At 41.1% G+C, this 23485-nt stretch overlaps 1 protein-coding gene across 4 annotated transcripts; it reads right to left on the reverse strand.

The window, feature by feature from the left end:
- Positions 1–2627: 2627 nt before the first annotated feature.
- On the reverse strand, positions 2628–18374 carry LOC122547170 (SIN3-HDAC complex-associated factor-like). 4 transcript variants are annotated; one of them, XM_043685769.1, is made up of 5 exons: positions 17279–18374; positions 15391–15546; positions 10336–10435; positions 7929–8052; positions 2628–2782 (listed from the first exon to the last, which is right to left on the reverse strand). In XM_043685769.1, the coding sequence occupies exons 2-5, from the start codon at positions 15516–15518 to the stop codon at positions 2628–2630; spliced, it is 507 nt and encodes a 168-aa protein (XP_043541704.1). In that variant the 5' UTR covers positions 15519–15546; positions 17279–18374. The 4 variants fall into 4 exon arrangements, with proteins under 4 accessions (XP_043541704.1, XP_043541705.1, XP_043541703.1 ...); XM_043685770.1 differs by having other exon boundaries at positions 16860–18374; XM_043685768.1 differs by having other exon boundaries at positions 16368–18374.
- Positions 18375–23485: the final 5111 nt, after the last annotated feature.

A 23485-nucleotide genomic window follows, 5' to 3' on the forward strand; every position in this document is an offset into this window, starting at 1 on the left:
CTATAGTACAGTAACCAGAACCGCACGCAGTATTCCAAATGTGGTCCAACCAAAGTTTTGTACAGCTCCAACATGACCTCCTGAATTTATAATCTATGCCATGACTGATAATGCTAAATGTCGCATATGCCTTCTTAACTACTCTATTAACCTGCCCTGCCACCTTCAAGGATCTATGGACAAACACCCGAAGATCCCTCTGTTCATCTGAGCTTCCTACTGTCCTACCATTCATTGAATACTCACTTGACTTATTACTTCTTCTGAAGAGCATCATCTCACACCTGGCAAGGTTAAATTCCACCTGCCATCTGGTGAATCCATCTCTATCCTCACTGTCAAGCACACAGCCAATCTCTATGCCATTTATAAACTTAGTTATCTTCCCCCAACAATTTACATCTATTGTCTATTATCTCACAAACAATAAGTGACACAGCACTGATCTCTGTATACTGGACACTGGCCTCCAGTCACACAAACAGGATTCTACCACTACTTGTCTCTTGTCACTAGCCAATTTTGGATCCAATTTGCCAAGTTACCCTGGATCTCATGAGCTTTACCTTTTCTATCAGTATCCCATCTGGGACCTTGTCAAAGGCTTTGCTGAAATCCATTAAAACTATCATCAACTACACTAGTCTCTTCTAAGCACCCGGTCACCTCCTCGAAAAATTCAATCAAATTTGATAGGCATATCCTCGCTCTGACAAAGTCATGTTGATTATCTCTGATCAAACATTGCTTGTCCAAGTCAAAGTTAATTCTCTCCTTCAGAATTCTCTCCAATAGTTTCTCTCCCACTTATGAGAGACTTACTGGTCTGTAATTCCTTGGTTTATCTCTACCACTCTTTTTGAAAGGTGAAACATTAGCTGTCTTCCAGACCACTGGTACTTTTCCTGTGGCCAGAAAGGAAATTTGGGTCAGAGCTTTTGTAATTTCCTCCCTCGTCTCCCACAGCAGCCAGACATACAACTCACCTAGACCTGGGGATTTATCCACTTTTCTGCCAAACCTCCAATACCTCTTCACTGTCTATGTCAGGCTTCTCAAAAACCTCATAATCCTGCTTCCTGAATTCAGTACCTATATTCTCCTCCTCCAAAGTGAAGACAAGATATGAAGTATTTGTTTAACACTACCAATTTAATTTCATGCTCAAATTGCTTCCTTGGTTTCTAATAAGCCCCACTATTTCCCTGGCTATCCTCTTCCACTTGACATACTTCCAGAATACCTTGGAATTCTCCCTAATCTTAACCGCCAGTGATTTTTTTTCATGCCCCCTCTTTGCTGTCCTAATTGCTTCCTTAGGTTTAACCCTGCACTTTCTATACTCCACGAGGGCCTCCATTGATTTGCTACCTTTGCACCGTAAGAGCCTTGCTTTTCCAGTCCTGAAAATTCATAGACATTCGGGGTTCTCTGGACTTGTTCCTTCTATATTTCACCCTAAAGGGTACTCTCACCAATTCAGTAGTGAATTGTCCCCATTATTCTGCTGTAGATTTCCCCAGAGGTATCTGTTCCCAACCTACTCAGTCATTTTATTTTAACAAAATCTGCCTTCCCCAATCCAAAATCCTTTTCTGTAGACTACCCTTTTCCTTTTTTTAGGACCTCAAAATGTATGTTGTTGAGGTCATTATCACTAAAATGCTGTCTCGCTGCCACCACTAACACCTGTCTGGCTTGGTTCCTCAATATTAAGCCCAGCACTGAACTGTTCCTTGCTGGTCCTTCTACAAGTTGATATAAAAAGCTCCCTTGAATACATTTCAAGAAATCTGTCCCTTCTCAACCCCTTACACTATGTCTATCCCAATTAATATGTTTGAGAAAATGTAATTCTCTAATATAATTACCCTACTTTTATCTGACACATCTCAGTGAATTGTCTGCATATCTGCTCCTCTGACTGTTTGGGTAACTGCCGGTGGTGTGACTGCCCCTTTTTCATTCCTACATTTTACCCACAAAGCCTCATCTGAAATCCCTTCCAAGATATCGACACTTTTTACTGCAGTAGCCAACTCCTTAATTAATGCAACACCATCTCCTCTTTTATACCTTCCCCGTCCTGCCTGAAGATCCTATAAACTTGGAATGCTGAGTTGCCAGTCCTGATCCACCCTCAATCATATCTCTGTAATGCAACAACATCGCAATTCCATATGTCAATCCATACCCTTAACCCATCCTTTCTTATCTATAATAATCCTGACATTAAAGTACAGGCCATCCAGCCTGACCTTCCCTTAGAAGCCAACATCGCTGAACTCTCTGTGCCTTGGTTCCCTTACTAAAGTATGCTGTGTCCTTATTGTGCTAATGCTCTGAGTGTCCTCAGCCTGCTGAACTAATTTAAACTTCTCCCAAAAGCACTAGAATACTGACCCACAAGGATGTTGGTCCCATTCTGGTTTAGGTGCAGACCGTTCTGCTTTTACGGGTCCCGTCTTCCCTAGAAGCAATCCCAGTGATGCAGTATACTTAGAATATACATACCAATGTGAAAAACATGAAAACATGATGGGTTCCTCAAAAAGTAATTTGTCATCATTACTGACAAGTCGTGGTATTTAAAAAAGCTGTGCACCAAGATGACTGAATCAAAACACTCACCTTTTCCAGTAAGTCAGATCAAGGAATGAAAAGACTGGTTGTAAAGGCAGACTTTTCTGGGTTTCTGTATCTGAACCTTCATCAGATTGGTTGCTGTGGCTAGGTGACTGGGAAGGAGAAATACTGGACGTTGTGCTATGTGCATCTGAATCTGTACAATAGAGAACAAAGATTGATACTGTCAGAGCTTACAAATATAGGTCACACCACAAATACTGGCAAAATGGGAGAAATCAATGGATTAATTATAGATTTCAAGATAACCAGGAGGACTTCAGTGAAAACTGTATAATTGAAAATATACATTTCAGTTATCACTTACTCTGTCAGTATATCTGGGTGGTAATATCATATTTGTATAATTGTGATTAACATTTGAGGTGGAATCTTCCCTGTCCCTGAACAACTTGGGTACTGGCAAGTCAGTTAGGAAAATATGACAAAATTAACAGAAATTAGATTCATGAAAAAGTCTAATTCTGTAACTAAGTGTTGAAGAGAGAGAGAGAGAGAATAATCTAGTGAGCAGTGTGAGGTTTATTTGTATTCCATTAGTACCTAATTTTGCATCAGTGACATGCATTTCCCTATTCTCTCACAAGCAGGACAGAAAGTGAATGGCAACATTTCATAACATGAAGGTTAGAGTGGGTGCCTGAATCCTGCAACATGGGCAGTGGCCATCTGCCCACTTCTAACAGCATCTTTCCTCCACACAGAGGTTGGCACTGAACATGATCTAATCTCTCCACATCCCCATGGCATTCTCTCACCCCCTTATAATATAATTCTCCAATTTGGACCACACTAACACCTATCATTGTAACACTGCTGCCAGGCCTCTTTATACATAGGGACAGGATATAACCAGGCTGCGTCTCAGCACTCCTCAATTGTCCTTGCTCACTTTGCACCTTCTCAGATGCACACAGCACTACTGCCTGCCTCTTTGTACTCTGCCCTTTCATTCAAATGCTCACAATTTGTCTTGTCTGCCATTTTAGCACAGATAGAAAGCCAGGTAGCTTGTTATGGTTGGCAGTAGTGATCAGTCTATGGGATGGGCATATTGTGATTAGCACCATGCTACATCTGCATCAGATGTGAGCAAATATAGCAGTAAACACATTGCATGTGGTTCAACCAAATGGCCATGTCTCAAATCGTCCTCTGTCAAAAGGAGACAGGCTTCAGTCAGGGGGATCTCCGGCATTGTAAGTCAAGGGTGACATCTGATATCAGTACAAGAGTTTGGACATAGTCAGTTGGCCTCTGAGGCAGTCAGGGCCAGAGGGTCCATGTCACTACAGTCCAGGGAGTGGACCATGGTCAGTCCTGCAGGTCCAATGTAACCAGTTCAGGGATTCACTGCAGTCAGTCAGAGAACTAGAGAGATCAGTGAGGGCCTTAGTCACTCATCAGGTGGGGTGTCTGTATAAGTCAGTCCTGGCAATCAGCTCTATGAGAATAAAGGATGATATTAGGGAGTACTGCTGTTGGGAAGTTGGGATAATCAATTCTGGGAATTAGAAGAATACTGTAGACTGCGAAGGGGACAATAATTGTGAAAGTGACCAATGAATATGTAAGTGGGGGAGATGCTGGTGTATTGAGGATATGGATTTTGCTATGGGGGGGTTGGGGGGCAAATTGACATTACCACAATTCCTGTCTTTGATTGGCACAATGACTGGCAATGATTAAGCTGTGGGCTCTGGGGTCATTTTGGGAGATGAAGTCAGAATTCAAGAAGTTGTGTTGGAATGTGTGAAAGTTCAGCACTGGTCGAGAAGATAGGGAGTGTAAGGAAGAAAGGAGTGTGGAGGTTTGGTGGTGATCGTAGTGGGGGCATCTTGATTACCAGGCTGATCCTACCTTCCACACTCACGTGCATCATAAATAGGCCCTGAAAATGGGAAATAGTTGTGGCAATACGTGGAGCAAATGTTTTTGTTCATGGATCCTACTTGTGAGGGATCAGAGGCCTTTCAAGGGGCAATTGCATAAGCAGGCACCTACACCACACAGGGTGAAATCATCTGCACCCTGTACATGAAACGTACGCAGTGTCCAACAATGTGTGATATAAATTCTAGTGACAAGCAATCTTGACCATCTCACTGGTCATTATAAATTGATCACAGTCATCTCTGTGAAGCAGAGTAATCACAGGCAATCTTGAAAATGGCCCCTGTAGGTCACAATTCACAAAAAACAACCCAAGATCTCACAGATTGCACAAGGGTGCAGAACCTTGAACTGCCAAGTATTCATCAAGAAGTTCTTATATGCAATGCTGCTTTTCTTGGGTGATATTGGGCTGGGGGAACAAGATCTCAGCAATCAAACTGCACTTATAATTTCTTACTGTATTTCCACAACATTCATTGAAAAAGGATTTCTATGTCAGTGGTCCCTATGGAGGCATTCCATGGCCATCTTTGTCAGAGACCTTCATATCCCATTACATAGAGGATTAAACTGAACTGTCATTTGTGAGTAATGCGAATGTTAACTGCTCCAATTACTAAGAACCTGCTCTTTTTGCTATGTTCTCCAGAGGTTCATTGGAACCATGATGAATAGATCTGACCAGTGCAGGGGTGACCATCATAGTGACTACAGAGAATTAAAGAAGGTACAGACGTGTCAGCAAGCTCAGGACCTGCGGCTGCCTGCACATGAAGAAGCTGAAGCAGATGATTCCCTCAGGATGTGTAGGAGCTACAAGAGGCCCAGAGTAATTCACTCTTGATGCCATTTCCTCCAATGAGTGAGGAACACTGACACGTGACTGCAGACATCCTGAGACACTGGTACAGAATTATGGAACTGTTGGAGCAGGACCTGTGACATGAAGAGGTGTGTGGGCCCTCACAACCCTTGAACCACAGTGTACCAAGACTACTTTCAATGCAATTTGTTCCAGATCACACTGCTTCATTTCATTTCCACATGAGGCCAGTGCTGGAGTCTGGGCAGTAGGTTTTTCCAGGATGCTACTGTCTGTGCACGCATCATGTTGGAAGCATTTTATCATAATGCAGTTGACATCTATCAACAGAAAAAGCTTCCATTCCAGTATACAAATCATCTGTAATCATTAGTACCACACCTCCGAAATCTGCACCCGGTACCCTGGGAGTGGCCATGTTGTCTTTAGCTTTGATAACTTTCACGTTTCATTTGTTTCAAGGGTTAGATGCCTGACAAAGATAGTTACTGGGAGACATGGACTATCATCTTCAACCATAGCTAATGACACACACTTCCCAAGGCAGACAGTAAATACAATACAACCTGTCCTCCAACAAGGCCATGGTGGAGCAGATGACAGGCATCCTCAAGTTGAGGTTCCACTGCTGGGATCAGTCTTGGGGGTAGGTTCTTGCAGTACAGTCCAGATAGCTATATAATCCTTACATTCTGTGCTCTGCATAACGAGAGCAGACAAAGAACACATGATGAACATTAAAGAGCTGGGCAAGCAGTGGCAGCAATCTTCTCAGGAGTAAGCTAAGGACATCGAACAGGAGGAACATCACCTTCAGCATGATGGAGCACTGCAGCATCAGGGGCAACCAGCAGGCAGGACTTAACTGACATTCGGTTCCCATAAGCAACTGGGTGCACTGATCACTCATTGACTGTAAATTTGTTGTTGATCAAAAAGCAAGCAGTTCCAGTTTGTTCTCTGAAGCAAATGCAGCTTTTGTTTGCTTTTCTTCTTCATTTCGCTGCTGCTGAATAAAAGTGAAGGTTTTCAACCATTTGAAGACTTTCCTATGTGATGCTCCCACATTGAACAATGGGAAGAAGTTAGTCTAAACAAGAAGCACTCCTTTAGTCAGTTGGGATTATACTGAGGAAGGGTAACCTATGGGGTGTAGTTTGGTTCTTACAGGTGCAATTACTTTGATCAGACGGGTAATAATGTAAAATAGCAATACATTTATGAAGTTGAACTTGTGTTTGCAACAAAGTGTCACTGGTACAATCTATGTGCCTATCAAGTGTAGCTTTCTGTTCCCTCCCTCCCACTACATGCACTGATGGGCAGCTCCTGGTTGACAGTGCTTGATTTGGTGCATGGCAGCCATCACTGGAAAGCCTGGCATAACTGAGCAGGGGGCAGTGCAAGTAGGTGCCACAGGGATGTGGTGAATAGCTAATGAGTCGCAGAACATAGTGCCAGAAAACTCAGACAGGTAGGTAGGTTAGGTGGGCTTGGATCGGCGCAACATCGAGGGCCGAAGGGCCTGTACTGCGCTGTATTCTTCTATGTTCTATGTTCTATACATTCTCCTTAAACTCCCCGAAATTGACAAACAGCTGGTTTCTGGTAAAATTCATCCCAGAAGAGCAAAATTTCCTTTAAGAAGGAATAAGTGGAGATTTCATAAGGGATAATAAGGAAAAGTTAGGAGAGTATCTCATAGTGTCTCAATGTTCAGATTGCAGAAATAGCTAGAGAGAAAATGGATAGAATTTCCATAAGTGATCACAGAAAATCTGCAAGCAAACTTAAGGCTCAATTTTAAGTTTAAACTGTAACCAACCACATGCACACCCCCCAATAATTAGATATTTTTAACGTAGCGCCAATTATAAAAGCAGATACTAAAGGAGGGTTTACTATCCACTGCACATCATGCTATATAAGAGTTTGATTTTTACAATTCCAAAATATAAGTATCATGTATTTTTTTTAAACACAATGCTCCATCAGCCAACGAAAGCAGATTTACTCAAGGAGAAATCCTGCATGAGATCTCAATGAAACATATAAGATTTTGAGGGGACTTCAGAAGGCAAATGCTAACAGGTTGCTTACCTTGTGAGAGATACTAAGACTAAAAGAGGAAATTTGAAAAAATGGGTCTCCCACTTAAGATGAAGATTAGGTTTTTTTTCACTCTTCGAAAGTCAATAGTCTGTGAAATTCTCTTTCCCAGAAGTGAAGGCAGATAGTGAATATTTCAAAGATAGATTCTTCAATAACAAGGGAGTCTAAGATTAGAGGGGCTAGACAGCAAAGTAGAGTTGAGGCTAATATTAGATCAGCCGTGGTCTCATCAAATGGCAGAGCTGGCTCAAGGGGTCAAATGGCTAATCCTGCAAGTAATTTGTATGTGAGCATGAGTTACAGACATTCTTACTTCACTTCTTAAATTTGTAACTCAACGACACACATTATCTTTTAAAACACTCAATTAGGCTGGGGAAATGAGGGAAAGAAAGGGGCCAGTGCATTCAAAAAGCACTCACTAGCAACTGAATATAAACAAAAAGCTTACTCTGTCGTTTGAGCTTTTGCTGGAGTCTCCGCAATTTGTTCTTCTTTTTGCCATCACAGCCAGATTTCATTTTCTTAGGTTTCACAAGTGTTTTAAGACCAGGTCCAGCTCGTGCATCAACCACCTGACATGGGAACAAAACAAATGCTTGTTTTTTTTCTGGACATATTAAATAAATTGAACATATTAAATAAATCAATAAGGTGCTGTTTCAACCGGGTTAAATACATGAAAGAAAAGAGTATTCTATCCGATGAGATGTCAGTGGCAACCACAGAAATATTTAGATTACATGTATCACTCAGCAAATGTACAAAACATTGCTGCTTTGTGTTAGATATCACAATTTTTGTTTTGTGACCTTCACAAGAGACATCCAAATGAAAGGGTTACAGGACATGAGCACAAACATCAGTGCACTCACACTGAATCATGGTGATATTAGTAGAGTCCTTTCCTCCAATTTATAAACCCATAGTGCTTCCTTGGCCCGGTCAGCTTTCTTCAACCATACAAAATTGGAAAGCTATTTCATTGAAATAATCTTGTTCCTGATGGATCATACAGACATCAAAGCATAAGGAATTCCACAATAGGTGAGTGGCTTTTTCAAATCCAAATACTCTGGCCAAGGGCCAGAACACTCATTAGCAAAACCACTAAAGTATGCATGAGACACAGTCTATTGATGTGAAATATTCTCCACAATTAAAATTTGACCACCAAACTAAATTTGATTTAAAAGAATTTGCTGGTATCAAAAAAAAATTCAAATTGCTCGAAAAGCATGTTCCAAGGCACAGTGGTTAATTACTATCTCACATACACAACTGAGAGAGAGAGAGCGAGAGAGAGAGAGAGAGAGAGAGAGAGAGAGAGAGATAAGTTTTGCATTTGAAATTCTTTTGATGCACAGGAATGAATTTCTCTTCATTTAGACAAGATGGGAAATTTCACAAGCAGAATATACCACACTCTGAATGAATTATTTGGAGACGTGAGGAGATTTGTAGCTCAGGTTGAGGTTCAGGTTGTAAGTTTGCTCGCTGAGCTAGAAGGTTTGTTATCAGATGTTCTGACACCCTGCTAGGTAACATCATCAGTGAACCTCCAGTGTAGCACTGCTGTTAGTGAGCCACTTTCTATTTATGTGTCTTGGTCTGTTAAAGTGGGTGATATCATTTCCAGTTCTTATTCTCAGAGATTGATAAATGGTTCCAAATCAACATGTTTATTGATGGAGTTCCGGTTTGAATGCCAGGCCTCTAGGAATTCCCATGTGTGTCTCTGTTTAGCCTGTCCTAAGGTGGATGTGTTGTCCCAGTCGAAGTGGTGTCCTTCATCTAAGTAAAGATATTGTTGATGATGACAGAACAAATTAGAGGAAACCTACAACATCATCAACAACATCCTTACTAGCATAAATTTCACAAAAGCGGAGGAGAACAACTACAATAACAGAATCCCCTTCTGCGATGTCACATTGGAGAACTGCAGACCAACATCTACAGGAAAGCAACACACATAGACCAGCTACCTAATTACAGAAGCAATCATCCTAACACCCACAAACGGAGCTGCATCAGGACATTATTTAAACAGGCCACAACACACTGCAGCATACAGGAACTATGAGCAGCAGAAGAAAAATACTTATACAGTGTATTCAAGAATAACGGGTACCCAATAAATACAGTCCGCCAATTCTTAAACAACAAACCCAAACAAGTCGACACAACACACCCAGAGACTGTAGCCACACTACCATACATCAAAGACATCTCGGAGATGACTACCAAACTACTCCAACCCCTTGGCATCATGGTAGCCCACAAACCTACCAATACACTGAAACAGCAACTGATGAACCTCAAGGACCCTATACCAACAACCAGCAAAATGAATATCATTTACAAAATACTCTGCAAGGACTGTAACAAAAACTACATCGGACAGACAGGCAGAAAACTAGCCACCAGGATACACAAACAACAAATAGCTACCAAAAGACTTGAACCACCATCACTAGTATCCTTACATACAGATGTAAAAGGACACCACCATTGGGACAACACATCCATCCTAGAGCAGGCTAAACAGAGACATGCACAGGAATTCCAAGAGGCCTGGCATTCAAACCAGAACTCCATCAATAAATACATTGATTTGGACCCATTTATCAACAGCTAAGAATAAGAACTGGAAATGATATCACCCACTTTAACAGACCAAGACACATAAATAGAAAGGGGGACAGAACACCAGTGTTTCAATGAAGGCTCAGTGATGGTGTTACCCAACATGGTGACACAACATCTGAAAACAAACCTGCCAGCTCAGCAACTAACTTACAACCATGCCTATAGGCGGCTGACAGGCGTTGTGTGTCTAATTGGCTCGCACTTACATGACTCCAGTTTTTTTTTGATCCAGCCGGAAGTTTCTTCCATCTCTTCACCAAAAGCACACAAGCATTACAGATATCACCAGCACGTGCTTCTATTAAACTGTATGAAAACAAACAGATCTCAACTTACACACATGCTGCTGACTTTTAAGAATCACATTTTATTTTAAATGTAAATGAAATTTAACACATCCATTTAAAAATGAAACTTTCAATTGCTGTTCCACCTACAATAAACACCTCTGAAAGCATCTAACACACATTCCTATTAAGATTTTACTCTCTGAAATGTCCCAACTCAGTTATTTTGGTACTTACTGAAAATTCATTACAAATAGAATTCTAACATATCCCAATGCCCAATACTGACAAAAGGCTTTCCCCAGATAAATGTGTCTCACAATAAAAACCCTAGCACAAAAGAAACAGTTAAGTCCCAATCATAATAAGGAGTGTCTGTGAAATGAAAATTCAGGTTGAACAGCAGAAGGTATAAAAACATCCAATAGCAATCAATGTCCAGTCAATGTCCAGTCATGCCTGGGCTGACAGTTTCCCTGTGTCTATAGGGATTGGAATTCTGTTCCCAGTTATACATTAACGATTTTCTTAAGCATTATAATAGCCTGGGGATAAAACAACATTTTGTTCAATTCCTATGAAAAATCTATTTGTTCGAGAATCATAATGTATCTTTTGGTAGTTTTGCATTGTTCAAGTGATAACATTTCCTTTCAGATTAATTTCAACCAGGTTCCAGAAGCATTACCATTTAATCCACTACTTCATTGTACTTTTATCGATGACTTTTCAAATCTATTTTATGTGCCCGGAATGGACACTGCAATTTTGCTATATGTCGGATTGGTTGGCTTTATCTGGTTTTCAGTTGTCAATTATTGATTCCCCCACTAACATACTTTTGAAAGCACAGAAGCATATAAAATAGGATCCAGAGTAAGCATTGAGGCTGCTCCACTGTTCAATATGATTGTGTCAGATCCACTATCTCAGGACCATTCTCTTCCTTTCTCCTATATCCTTTGATGCCTTTGGTATCTAGAAATCAACAACTTTCTTAAATATATTCAGTGATTTAGCCTCCACAGCCTTCTATGGTCAAGAATTCTACAAGTTCACCAGCCTCTCAGTGAAGAAATTTCTTTTCATCGCAATCCAAAATGGTTTACTCCATATCCTCAGAGTATGACCCCATGCTCAACACACCATTTGCCTTCCTAACTGGTTGTTGCACTTGCATACTTGCTTTCTATGACTGCTGTACAAGGCATCCAGGTCCCTTTAACATATCAACATTTCCCAATCAATCACCATTTAAATAATACTCTACCATTCTACTTTTCCAACTGACATGGATAACTTCACAGTTATGAGTGTGGTGCTGGAAAAGCACAGCACGTCAGGCAGCATCCGAGGAGCAGGCAAATCAACATTTCGGGCCGGAGCCCTTTGTCTGGAATGAAACTGGGTGCCTCGGGGGTGGAGGGGTAAATGGGACGGGGTTGGGACTGGGGAGAAGGTACCTGAGAGTGCAATAGGTGAATGGAGGTGGGGGTAAAGGTGATAGGTCGGAGAGGGGAGTGGAGCAGATAGGTGGGAAGGAAGATTGGCAGGTGGGACAGGCCATGAGGATGGTGCTGAGCTGGCAGGTTGGAACTGGGGTAAGGTGGGGGCAGGGGAAATGAGGAAACCAGTGAAGTCCACATTGATGCCATGGGGTTGAAGGGTCCCGAGGTGGAAGATGAGGTGTTCTTCCTCCAGGCGTCCGGTGGTGAGGGTGTGGAGATGGAGGAGGCCCAGGACCTGCACTTCCTTGGCAGAGTGGAAGGGGCAGTTTAAATGTTCGGCGACAGGGTGGTGGGGTGCGGGTGTCCCATTCTGCAAGAAGGTGTCCAATCTGCCCAGTGTAGAAGAGACCGCATCGGGAGCAATGGATGCAATATCCCAAGGCTGGATGCTTTCTCACAGAGTGCTTTAGAGAACATCTCCGGAACACCTGCTCCAATCAACCCCACCACCCGTGGCCGAACATTTCAACTCCCCCTCCCACTCTGTCGAAGACATGCAGGTCCTTGGCCTCCTCCATCACCACTACCTCACCACCGGACGGCTGGAAGAAGAACCCTTATCTTTCACCTCGGGACCCTTCAACCCCAGGGCATCATTATGGACTTCACCAGTTTCCTCAATTTCCCCTCTCCCCACCTTACCCCAGTTCCAACCTTCCAGCTCAGTACTGCCCTCATGACCTGTCCCACCTGTCAATCTTCCTTCCCACCTATACGCTCCACTCCCCTCTCCGACCTATCACCTTTACTCCCACTTCCATCGACCTACTGCATTCTCAGCTATCTTCTCCACAGCCCACCTCCCCTCCCATTTACCTCTCCACCCCCGATGTTCCCAGCCTCATTCCTGAGGAAGGGCTCCGGCCCGAAACATCGATATTCCTGCTCCTTGGATGCTGCCTGATCTGCTGTGCTTTTTCAGCAACTCTGATCTCCAGCACCTGCAGATCTCACTGTCTCCTAACTTTACAGTTATCCAGACCACACTGCATCAGCTGTGTATTTGCCCACTCATTCGACTTGTCTCAATCACTTCAATGGCTTTTACATTCTCCTCATCACTCTCAATTACTCCTAGTTTTATGCTTGCAGCAAACATGCAAATATTACGTTTGGTCCCTCAAATCTTTCATAAATACGGAGAATAACTGGGACTCAAGCAGTGATCTCAGAGGTATGCCATGAGTCACAGTCTTCCACTCAAAAAAAGACCAACCTATTCCAATCTTTCTTCCTGTTGCATTAGCTCTAATCTCATGTACTTTGATTTTGTACATGAGCTTCTTACATGGGACTGTATCAAAACTTCCTGCAAATACAAATACAACAGTGGATACTGATTCTCTCTCATCTATTCTACTAGTTACGTCCCCCGAAAAACTCCAGATAGTTTATCAAACTTGATTTATCTTTCATAAATCCAAGATGACTTTGTGTAATCCAGTTTCGAAGTGTCCTGTTATAATATTCTTTATACCAGACTTGAGCGATTTTCCATTTTTGATGCAAAGTTAACTAATTTATAATTCCTTTTTTTTCTCTCACCTTCCTTTCTTAAATATTGGCATCTACCATCCATTAATCTTCCAAGACTGTTCCAAGAATCCACAGAACTCTGAAAGATAACGATCATGCATCCAATATCTCCAAATGTCCTCCTCCTTTAATGCCCTACAGTTTATCAGGCCTGCGGATTCAGCAGCTTTCAGTCCCCTTACTTTCTTCACTTTTTTTTATTTTTATTAATACTAATTCCCTTCAATCCCTCCTTCCCAATAGATCCTTGCTTTGCCAACATCTCTGGGAAGTTATTTGTGTATTTTTCAGTAAAAACAGTAAAGTAGTTTTTTTAATTGCTCTACCACTTTCTTGCTTCCATTATTATTTCCCTAATCCTTCACCAATCTTTCATATTTTTACATACTTACAGACGCTTCTACAGTCTGCTTCTACACTTCTTACAAGTTTAATCTCAGACTCTATTTTTCCACTTTTAAACAATGTCTTGGTCCTTTTTTGCTGAATTCTAAACTGCTCCAAATCTTCAAGCTTGCCACTTTTTCTATCGCCTTTATACAACTCCTTTTGCCATCTAATACTATCTTTTAATTTATTTTATTAGCCATGGTTGGCCAACTTTTCCTGTTGTGTTCTTTTGCCTGAAAGGAATGGATAACTGCTGTATTGCATGCAATCATCACACAAATATTCACCACTGCCCATCCATTACGTGTCATATAATGAAGTTACTCCATTTATCATAACCAACTCACCCCTCAGCTTGGTAGTTTTCTTTGCTTACATTTAGATGTTTCAGGTTGAACTACTTCACTTTCTATCCCAATGAAGGCTTCTATCACATTATGGTTGCTTTGTCCTAAGGATCTCACAATAAAATTATTAATTAACACCTTCTCACTGTACAAAATCAAATCTAGGATAGCCTATTCCCTAGATGATTTTTCAATGTATTGGCCTAAAAGATATCTTGTGCATATTCCAGGAATTCATCCACACAACATTATTGTAAACATGCTTTTTTCTAAGTCAACCATGATTACTGTAGTATTCTTGTAGCATGCATCTCTAATTTCATGGAAAATGCCATTGTCTACCTCATCACTACCACTCTGAGGCTTATAGATGACTCACACTCATGTTTTTTGATCCCTTGCTGTTCCTTAGCGATTTTTTGTATAAATATCCTTTCTCGCTAAATGAAAACCAAAAGACCTGCAGATGCTGTAAATCAGAAAGGAGGGTCACCAGACTGAAAACGTTAACTCTGATTTCTCTTCACAGTTGTTGCCAGACCTGCTGAGCTTTTCCAGCAATTTCTGTTTTTGATCCTTTCTCCTTGTTGCCCTGATTTCACCTTTACTCCAACAATACCATCTTATTTCTTTTCTTATTTTCCAGATCTTCCCAAAGATTGAAGACCCTTACACGTTCAATTTCCAATCTTGGTCACCCTGCAGTCATATCTCCATAATCACAATCATATTTACAATGTTCACTGCTGTTATTTGCCTACCTTATTGAAAATGCTCCATGGACGCAGACTTCTGACTTAACTTTTTAACATTTTTACACTTTTTTTATACAATGGTCCTATTTGCAGTTAGCCCTTGCTTCCTCTGCATAATCGCTTTTGATTTCCACTTTTCTGTCTTCCATTCTATCTTTGTCTCCCTCACTCAGATTCCCATTAGGAATAGCTCACTCTTTGACTTGTTACTATTTAAATCATAACATATTGCAAACAAAGGTATGTAGACAGGAGAATTTGCCACGTTTTCTTAAAATAAAGTATGCAACGTTTTATTTCTACAACGACAGTAAGGAAGTAAGGCTCAAAGACCCAGTAGCAAAAGCGCTTCCGCAACTGCTACTGAATGTTATGTGGGTAATCGAGGGGGTGCAGGGGAGAGAGGGGAAGAAGAGAGAAACATCGATCGTCTCTTACCCAAAACAAAGTCTGAAGCTTTCCTCATATCGTCTGCTGTCAGTGAAACGAGAACTAGAAGATTTAGTCTTGCAAATACAACAGCCTTCCAAGCTCCGATAGATTTTGGATTTATGGAAACCGAACATCGTCTTTCACCGTCTGTCAAAATCTCCCCTATTTAAAAAAATACACACGATATCAATGCACATGGATTCGAGTTTGCACAAAACAAGCGTCACTGTATTATGAAAGCCTCCACATTAGTAATCTCAAGTAATGTAGACGCTCGCGTTAATTCGAGGTTTTCACACAACGGGTAATATGTTTGCTATAATAATTCACGGACAGCGCTGGTTTTAAGTTTAGGTCAGTGTGCGAAATCACATTTCTGCGCAGTTCACCCGATGAACAGTGGCTGAAGGCTTTATCAAATGGCCCTTACTTCATTCAGCTTGTGAGCGGACAACCGATCAACAAGAAAACAATTCACTGAAGACTTCTACTTTGCAACAGGAAAATCTGAGAAAAGGCACGATTTAGATCGTTCATATGTACAAACCCTGCGACATCACATGTTCCGTGAAAACTGACCCATTTTTTACACCATGTGTCCTAATAGCAACAGCCAGACAAAACAAGACAGCCGACAACTCTCTATCACAAAGACATCTTGTTTGTTCCGGATGACCATGCGAGATCGGAACCAAAATCACCCAGCTACGTGTATTTTGAGCTTCCTTACCGACAACACCGTTATCTAACAATGATACCGAGCACGTTGGCTGCGATTTGACTTGATCTCTGCCATCGTGGTACTCGCCTGAATGTAGTCAGAACAAGGGCCACACACGTTTGCACTCGCTCTCCATTGAGCGTGGCGTGCTCTTCCCTCCCAGAGAATTCACCGAAAAGCGACATTGATTGAAAACCAGTTACAAAATCGGATTATATCAATTTTCAGGACGAAGAGAGACGTATTAAACCTTTTACCATACCTGCGGGCTCGGATCATAAAACACCACCAACACGTTGCGGGGAACGAATTCCAAACAATAAACTTAAGGCTGCAGCAGACACGGAACAACTTGGTAAACAGCAGACAGAAGTCGACGGAGCTGGAGTTAGTTTTGCCAATGGGACCTGTGTGTGTGTGTATGTATGTGTGTGAGGATGTCCGCCACAATGTAACGCGTGCGGATATCCGAGTGTCTACAACGCAACAGCCTGGAAACTGAAAGTTGTGGCGCTCACTGCAGACACATTTTGTCGACTTTCTGTGAAATAGCAGCATTTCCCTTCGCTTGGTTCCCCTCCCCCTCATATTCAGCGGGTCATCAACGCCATCACAGCGGAGACCACTCGGCATTCCTCAGTAATTTAAATAAAAACACATTTAAACAGACAGCGGTAATTTTGCAAACCCATTTCTGACATTCACTCGCCCAAATAGCTTTGTTCAAAATGCGTACATGCAATTTATAATTTACCTCTCGCTGTCACTGTATTCAAGACGCTGCAGTGCAGTGACCCACAAAAATAGGAGGTGCTCTTTGAGACAGTATCAACATAGTTGAACCACTGAGTGGAATGCAGTGACAAAAGGAAATCAGACTCAAGATATTACATTCGTGGCTAGTATTTTGAGCTTTCTCAGAAGAGTGATCTCGAAGGGAGGGAAACAAATCTAAACCAGTCACACGCGATCCTATTGTCTCTCAATGTAAACACCTTTACTTCAAGCCTGTATGTGAGATAAACACATACTTAAATTTACAAACAATGTAAACTTAGGCAATGCACAACTCCAGAGCACCAAAAAGCAGCTTGTACTATTACATGCAATTTTACCTTTTTTAAATAAAAAAGAAAACTTTTAAATATTTGTAAACAAACCAAATGTACTCACCCAGCAAACAAAACTTCGGGATACTCGTTGTTATTCTTCTGCTGGCCTGAGCATTTTTACTATTCATTCAGCATATAGCAGAAATTTATCATAACATTTACATATGAAAGCACTTATTATCATAAGGCGCCCAACGCATGGAGCCCTGGTCTCCCCAGTGTAGTACGTTGGGATTTGTAGTCTATTATCGGCGAGGTTCCTGTGAGGAAAATACAGACCGCGCCAAGTATTCAAACTCCAAATCCCAGCGGTGCCGGGAGAAAAAAGAGATTTAAAAATGTTATTGCTTGAAATGGCGGGAATGGCGATAATCTCTATATTTGGCAGCTCATCAAACTGATTATTGTTACCATGTTGCTGAAGCAAAGTGCGATGTTGCCAATTAGATTGTGAAGTGCGATTTATTTGTTCATCATTGTTTTTCATGCCCACGAGTCGACGTAAAAGCACGCAAGCTACGTGCACGCTTAAAGGTAGACTGGTGTGGAAGGATCAGATAGCTGTAGATCCAGAGGCTGGTGGCAAACATGAATCAGTGCAGTCGGTGTTTAAAATCGGAACAGAAGTGAAATTACAAACTGTGAATCTTGTGCTGCATTGACACTGTAGTGTAGATGTGTTGTGCTATGGCAGCGGTGTGTCCTGAATGGGGATGTTTCGCCTGTCTGTCTGTGAGATGATGATCCAGGCATTTCAAAACAAAGAAAACGTGCTGCTGGGACTAGTCACTGAGTGAAAATCACTAAAACAGTCAGTTTAAATTTCTTTTTAAAAAGCATGCGTTTTGAAAGTTAACCGTCCAAACCACTTTGGTAGATACATTTACAGTATATCTTAAAAATGCAAACAGTATTCCTATTAGCAGACTTGTATTTGGAGTACGGAAGACTTAAATGCAGTTTAGATACAAGTCATAGGATTAATTCCGGTATATTTTGAGCGCTTATGTAAACGTGGCATTCTGCATAAAACGCAGTCTCCTTGACCAAGAGTGGTATTGTCATCTTAAAAATATGACATTTCAAAGAAAGTCTAATGTAGGGTTAGATACTGTTGCCTAGTTGGAGTTGTCGCAGCGGCACAATAAAGAGCTGAATCCACCGAACCTTGTGTGACTGCCTATTTGCCTAAATTTCCAGCACAAATCCGATGTAAAACAGGAGGAATTCTTGAGTGATTTTTAATGCAAGCTTTGAAAAGCTTAATCTTGCACAAGAGTGAAGTAGTTTATTTTATATAATAATCTCAGAAACACATCATACCACCTTTACACGTGAACCACAGGGAAAGACATAGCCTTTGTCTTTAGTCCCTTAAACAAACTCCATGCCTTAGCTGCTGACTCTCTCCAGTGTCTGAGGCTGTTAACAAACTTGGTATGGTATTTGACCCTGAGGTGAGTTTCCAACTACACATCCATACTGTCAGCTATTACCACCACCATCACATCAAATTTTACCCTCACTCAAATTGCTGCTGAGATCCTCATGCATGCCTTTGGCCTCTCTAGATATCAACATCCTCCCAATCAGCTTCCCAAATTCTAGCATGCTGTTTATGGTCTTATGAAACTTACCTGTCCATGTTTTTAAACAAACAAGTCCTGTTCACCCATCACCCCAAATGCTCCCTAACCTACTTAGGTTTCTGGTTATGCAGTGATCAATTTTAAAATTCTTGTTCTTTTTAAATTATTTCATGGCCTTGATCCTCCCTATCTCTGTAAATTCTGCAGCCCCTCTACTGCCTGATTGCACTCCTCCAAATCTAACCACTTGAACACTTCTACTTTTAATTGTTGTGCTCATGGTGGCAGTGCCTTGTCCCAAAGCTCTGGAATTTTATTTCTCGGCCATTCTGCTTCTTTGCCTTTCTTTGCTCCTTTAAGATGTTCCTTAAAATGTATCTAATTGAACAGGCTTGTCACCATCTGCCCTAATACTGTTGTAGGTTGCTCAGCATCAAAATTTGCTTTGTAATGCCTGCAAAGCACCATTGGATATTTTACATTGTTTTATGTTAATAGTATCATATAAATAAAGTTATGACATGGAAGACTTAACACTTAATAATATAATCAGTATAAGTGTGGAGGACCAGGTTTAGAAGGAGAGGACAGTCCAAACACACTTGCTGGAAGATGATGTATTATAACTGCAGTAAAGGGTCGAGGCGGAGGGCCAGAATGTTCCTGAGGTATCATTGAATCTCTACAGTGGGTGGTGGCTACAAACATGATAGAAAATGTGGAGGACTCTACTTTCAACTAGTGTAGGATAATTCTAGTGCCAAACCACTGCAGTGTTCGGGGGTTGATGTTGATTTCCATGCAGACCAAAGTGGGCCAGATATCAAAGTGATATTGGAATCAATGCCATCTATCAGAGCTGTACACTGTGATCATGTAAGATCCAGGCTTCTTCATTTTCTCAAAATTGCTAAGAATCACAGATTTGTTACAACAACACTATGATCTCATTAGAAACCAGTCAATTTATTTTTTTCAAGTAGAAAAAACTCAAAGTCCCAGTTATTTACTGAAAGAATGAAGCTACACAATTCTATATATTAAAATAAAGTAAATGTTCCTATACAAGAATAAAACAATGCAATACTATTTTGGGTATCCACCCATACTCTGAAAGCTAGAACCAACATAAGTTAATCAGAATTAACATGTAAATTGTAATTGATTATAAATTATATGTATTTTAATGTAAGATACATTAAGACAAATATTAGGAATTGGCTCAGTAGTCCACACAGCTCATGGGTCAACAAACTCAGTCACAAAGTCCTTCAAATCTCTTATGAAGAATTACAATTCACCTTCTTTCCAGAACATACTCTCATTCCAAGCTGGACGCAGCACACAACCAACTTGAGTTCCATTGACATTCACCAAAAAAGACATGCATTCACAATGGGAGGTGATGGTCTTGTCACTTGTGACAATACTATGGCTTTAAGAGTCATAGAGATGTAGGGCACAGAAACAGACCCTACGGCCCGATTCGTCCATGCCGACCAAATATCCTAACTTAATCAAGTCCCATTTGCCGGTATTTGGTCCAAGTCCCTCTAAACCCTTCCTATTCATCCGCATGCCTTTTAATTGTTGTAATAGTACCAGCCTCCACTATTTCCTCCAGCAGCTCATTTCATACACACACTACCCTCTGAGTGAAAAAGTTGCACCTTGGTTTCCTTTTAAATTATTCCCCTCTCACCCTAAACTTATGCCATCTAGTTCTTGCATCCCCCCACCCCAGGGAAAATATTTTGTCTGTTTATCCTATTCATGCTCCTTATGATTTTGTAAACCTCTCAGCCTCTGAATCTTCAGGGAAAATAGCCCCAGTCTATTCAGCCTCTCCCTATAGCTCAAATCCTCCAACCCTGGCAACATTCTTGTAAATCCTTACTGAACCCTTTCAAGTTTCACAACATTCTTCCAATAGGAGGGAGATCTGAATTGGACACAATATTCCAAAAGTCGCCTAACCAATATCCTGTAGAGCCGCAACATGACCTCCCAGCTCCTATAGTCAATGATCTGACCAATAATGGAAAGCATAACAAGTGCCTTCTTCACTATCCTATCTACCTGCGACTCTACTTTCAAGGAGCTATGAACTTGCACTCTGAGGTCTCTTTGTTCAGCAACACTCCCCAGAACCTTCCCATAAAGTGTATAAATCCTGTTCGATTTGCTTTCCAAAATGCAGCACCTCACATTTATGTAGATTAAATTCCATCTGCCACTCCTTAGCCCATTGGCCCATCTGTCATACTCTGAGGTAACCTTCTTCGTTGTCCACTACACTGCCAATTTGGGTGTCATTTGCAAAGTTACTAACTGTACCTCCTATGTTGACATCCAAAGCATTTATATAAATGACGAAAAGCAGTGGACCCAGCACCAATCCTTGTGGCACACCACTGGTCACAGGCTTCCAGTCTAAAAAGTAACCCTCCACATCACTCTCTGTCTTCTACCTTTGAGACAGTTCTGTATCCAAATGGCTAGTTCTCTCTGCATTCCATGAGATCTAAACTTGCTAACCAGTCTACGAAGAGGAACCTTGTTGAACACCTTACTGAAGTCCATATAGATCACGTCCAATGTTCTGCCCTCATCAATCCTGTTCGTTACATCTTCAAAAAATTCAATCAAGTTCATGAGACATGATTTCCCACACACAAAGTCCTTGCCTTTGCAAATACATGCAAATCCTGTCCCTCACAATTCCCTCCAACAACTTGCCCACCACCGATGTCAGGTTCACCAGTCTTTGGTTCCCTGACTTTGGGTGTATTTTGTCTTTTTTTTAACGAAGAAAGGTTGAGACAGAAGTGCCCAGTGCTTTGCTCCATGTCAATAAAGTAAACAGCATGTGAGACCATGTGTTTTTGAAGTTGGAACAATAGAAATAGCACAAATGGGTGAGGTCAAGCTTCCACAGAACAAAGATTTTAGTATAACTTTCAGTAGCTGTTGGGGTTTGAAAGCTGCTACACATCTCTCCCTTCTATAGTAAACACATGTGTACTGTGTCTATCTCAGAGTTTTCTCTTGATGTTCTTTCCTCCTGGGCTGGAGAAATGTTTACTGAGACTGTCTATTTTACTGAATTTGTCTCTGCCAAAAGTAAGTTTATGGAATGTTATTATCTTGGAACAACTAATTACTGGTAGTTAACATATGCATTAGCTTGCTATAGAGTTAGAGTTAAGCTTATTTCTATAAATATCTTATTTTGTTTGTATTTTAAGTATAGGGTAAGAATAAAGTGTATTTGGTTCAAGCCTGATAGTTTGACCAATCGAATTGCATCGGAACACAACATCTTACACTTGCTTTAAAAAATAAGAAAAGTTGGGGTCTAGGCTATCGTCTTAATATATTTTGAGGGGATTTGGTCTAGTCCATAACACACTTGACTAGCAATTCAGAGACCCAGCAATATTCTGGGTACCTTGATTCAAATCGCACCCCAAGAGATGGTATAATTTAAATCCAATTTTTTAAAAATCTGGAATGATAAAGTCTAACAATGATGTTGAAACCATTGTTGATTGTCATAAAAACCTATCCGCTTCATTTTATGGAAGGAAACTGCTGTTCTCATCTAGTCTGACCTACATGTGACTCCAGATCTACAGCAATGAAGTTGTCACTCAAGACCCTCTGGGCAATTAGGGATGAGCTTGCCGAGCCACCCACAGGTGCTCAGTAGCAACATTGTGTACCATCTACAAAATGCACTGTGGAAATTTGCCAAGAGCTCTTTGGACAGCACCTTCCAAACCCATGGTCACTACAATTTAGAAGGACAAGGACAACAGATACATGGGAACATATGAAGAGCTTATGCTCGAAACGTCAACTCTCCTGCTCCTTGGATGCTGCCTGACTGGCTGTGCTTTTCCAGCGCCATACCTTTTGACTCTGATCACCAACATCTGCAGTCCTCACATTCTCCTGACTTGGAAATATATCACTGTTCCTTCACTGTCGCTGGAACTTCCTACCATCAGCAAATGGTTAAAGATACTCTAGGGATGGTCCAGCCAGGAGCACCCACATCACGCAAGTGAATTTTTAAAAAACCCAACTTGGTTTGAGTGATGTTACCTTCAAGTAACAGAGACAGCTGCAACAAGTCATTCTCAGTTTTTGGATGTAGTTTCTGGTTGTTTCAGCTTCCCTGTACTGGTACATCAAATATTACTTCTGAGATTGGAAAGTTTTAAATCACTTTATAAAGCCTCGGCCACTTTCAGTGTCTCCACAACTACCCTTTAAAGCCCCTGAAGTATTTTACATGATTCAAAAGGTCTCCTCTCATTCTTCTAAACTGCAATGAGTACATGCTCAACTTACTCAAACTCTTCTCATAAAGCAGTCCCTCCATTTCCAGGATCAACTTAGTGAACCTTCTCTGGACTCCCTCTAATGTAAGTTTATCTTTCCTTAGAAAAGGGACCAAAACTATTCATGATTTGGAGATGCTGGTGTTGGACTGGGGTGTACAACGTTACAAAGACAGGGAACACAGGGGGCTAACACCTTCAACATATAATCTGGCTGACACCAATTGTTACAGTTAACCTGAGAATGTAACTTTTTTAAAAAAGTTTTGTGATTTACGTATGAAAGAAGTGAAACTATCACGGTATTCTAACAGATGAAAGACTCAACAA

This window comes from Chiloscyllium plagiosum, unplaced genomic scaffold (genome assembly GCF_004010195.1).
Source record: "Chiloscyllium plagiosum isolate BGI_BamShark_2017 unplaced genomic scaffold, ASM401019v2 scaf_12493, whole genome shotgun sequence".
Classification (NCBI taxonomy): Eukaryota; Metazoa; Chordata; class Chondrichthyes; order Orectolobiformes; family Hemiscylliidae; genus Chiloscyllium; species Chiloscyllium plagiosum.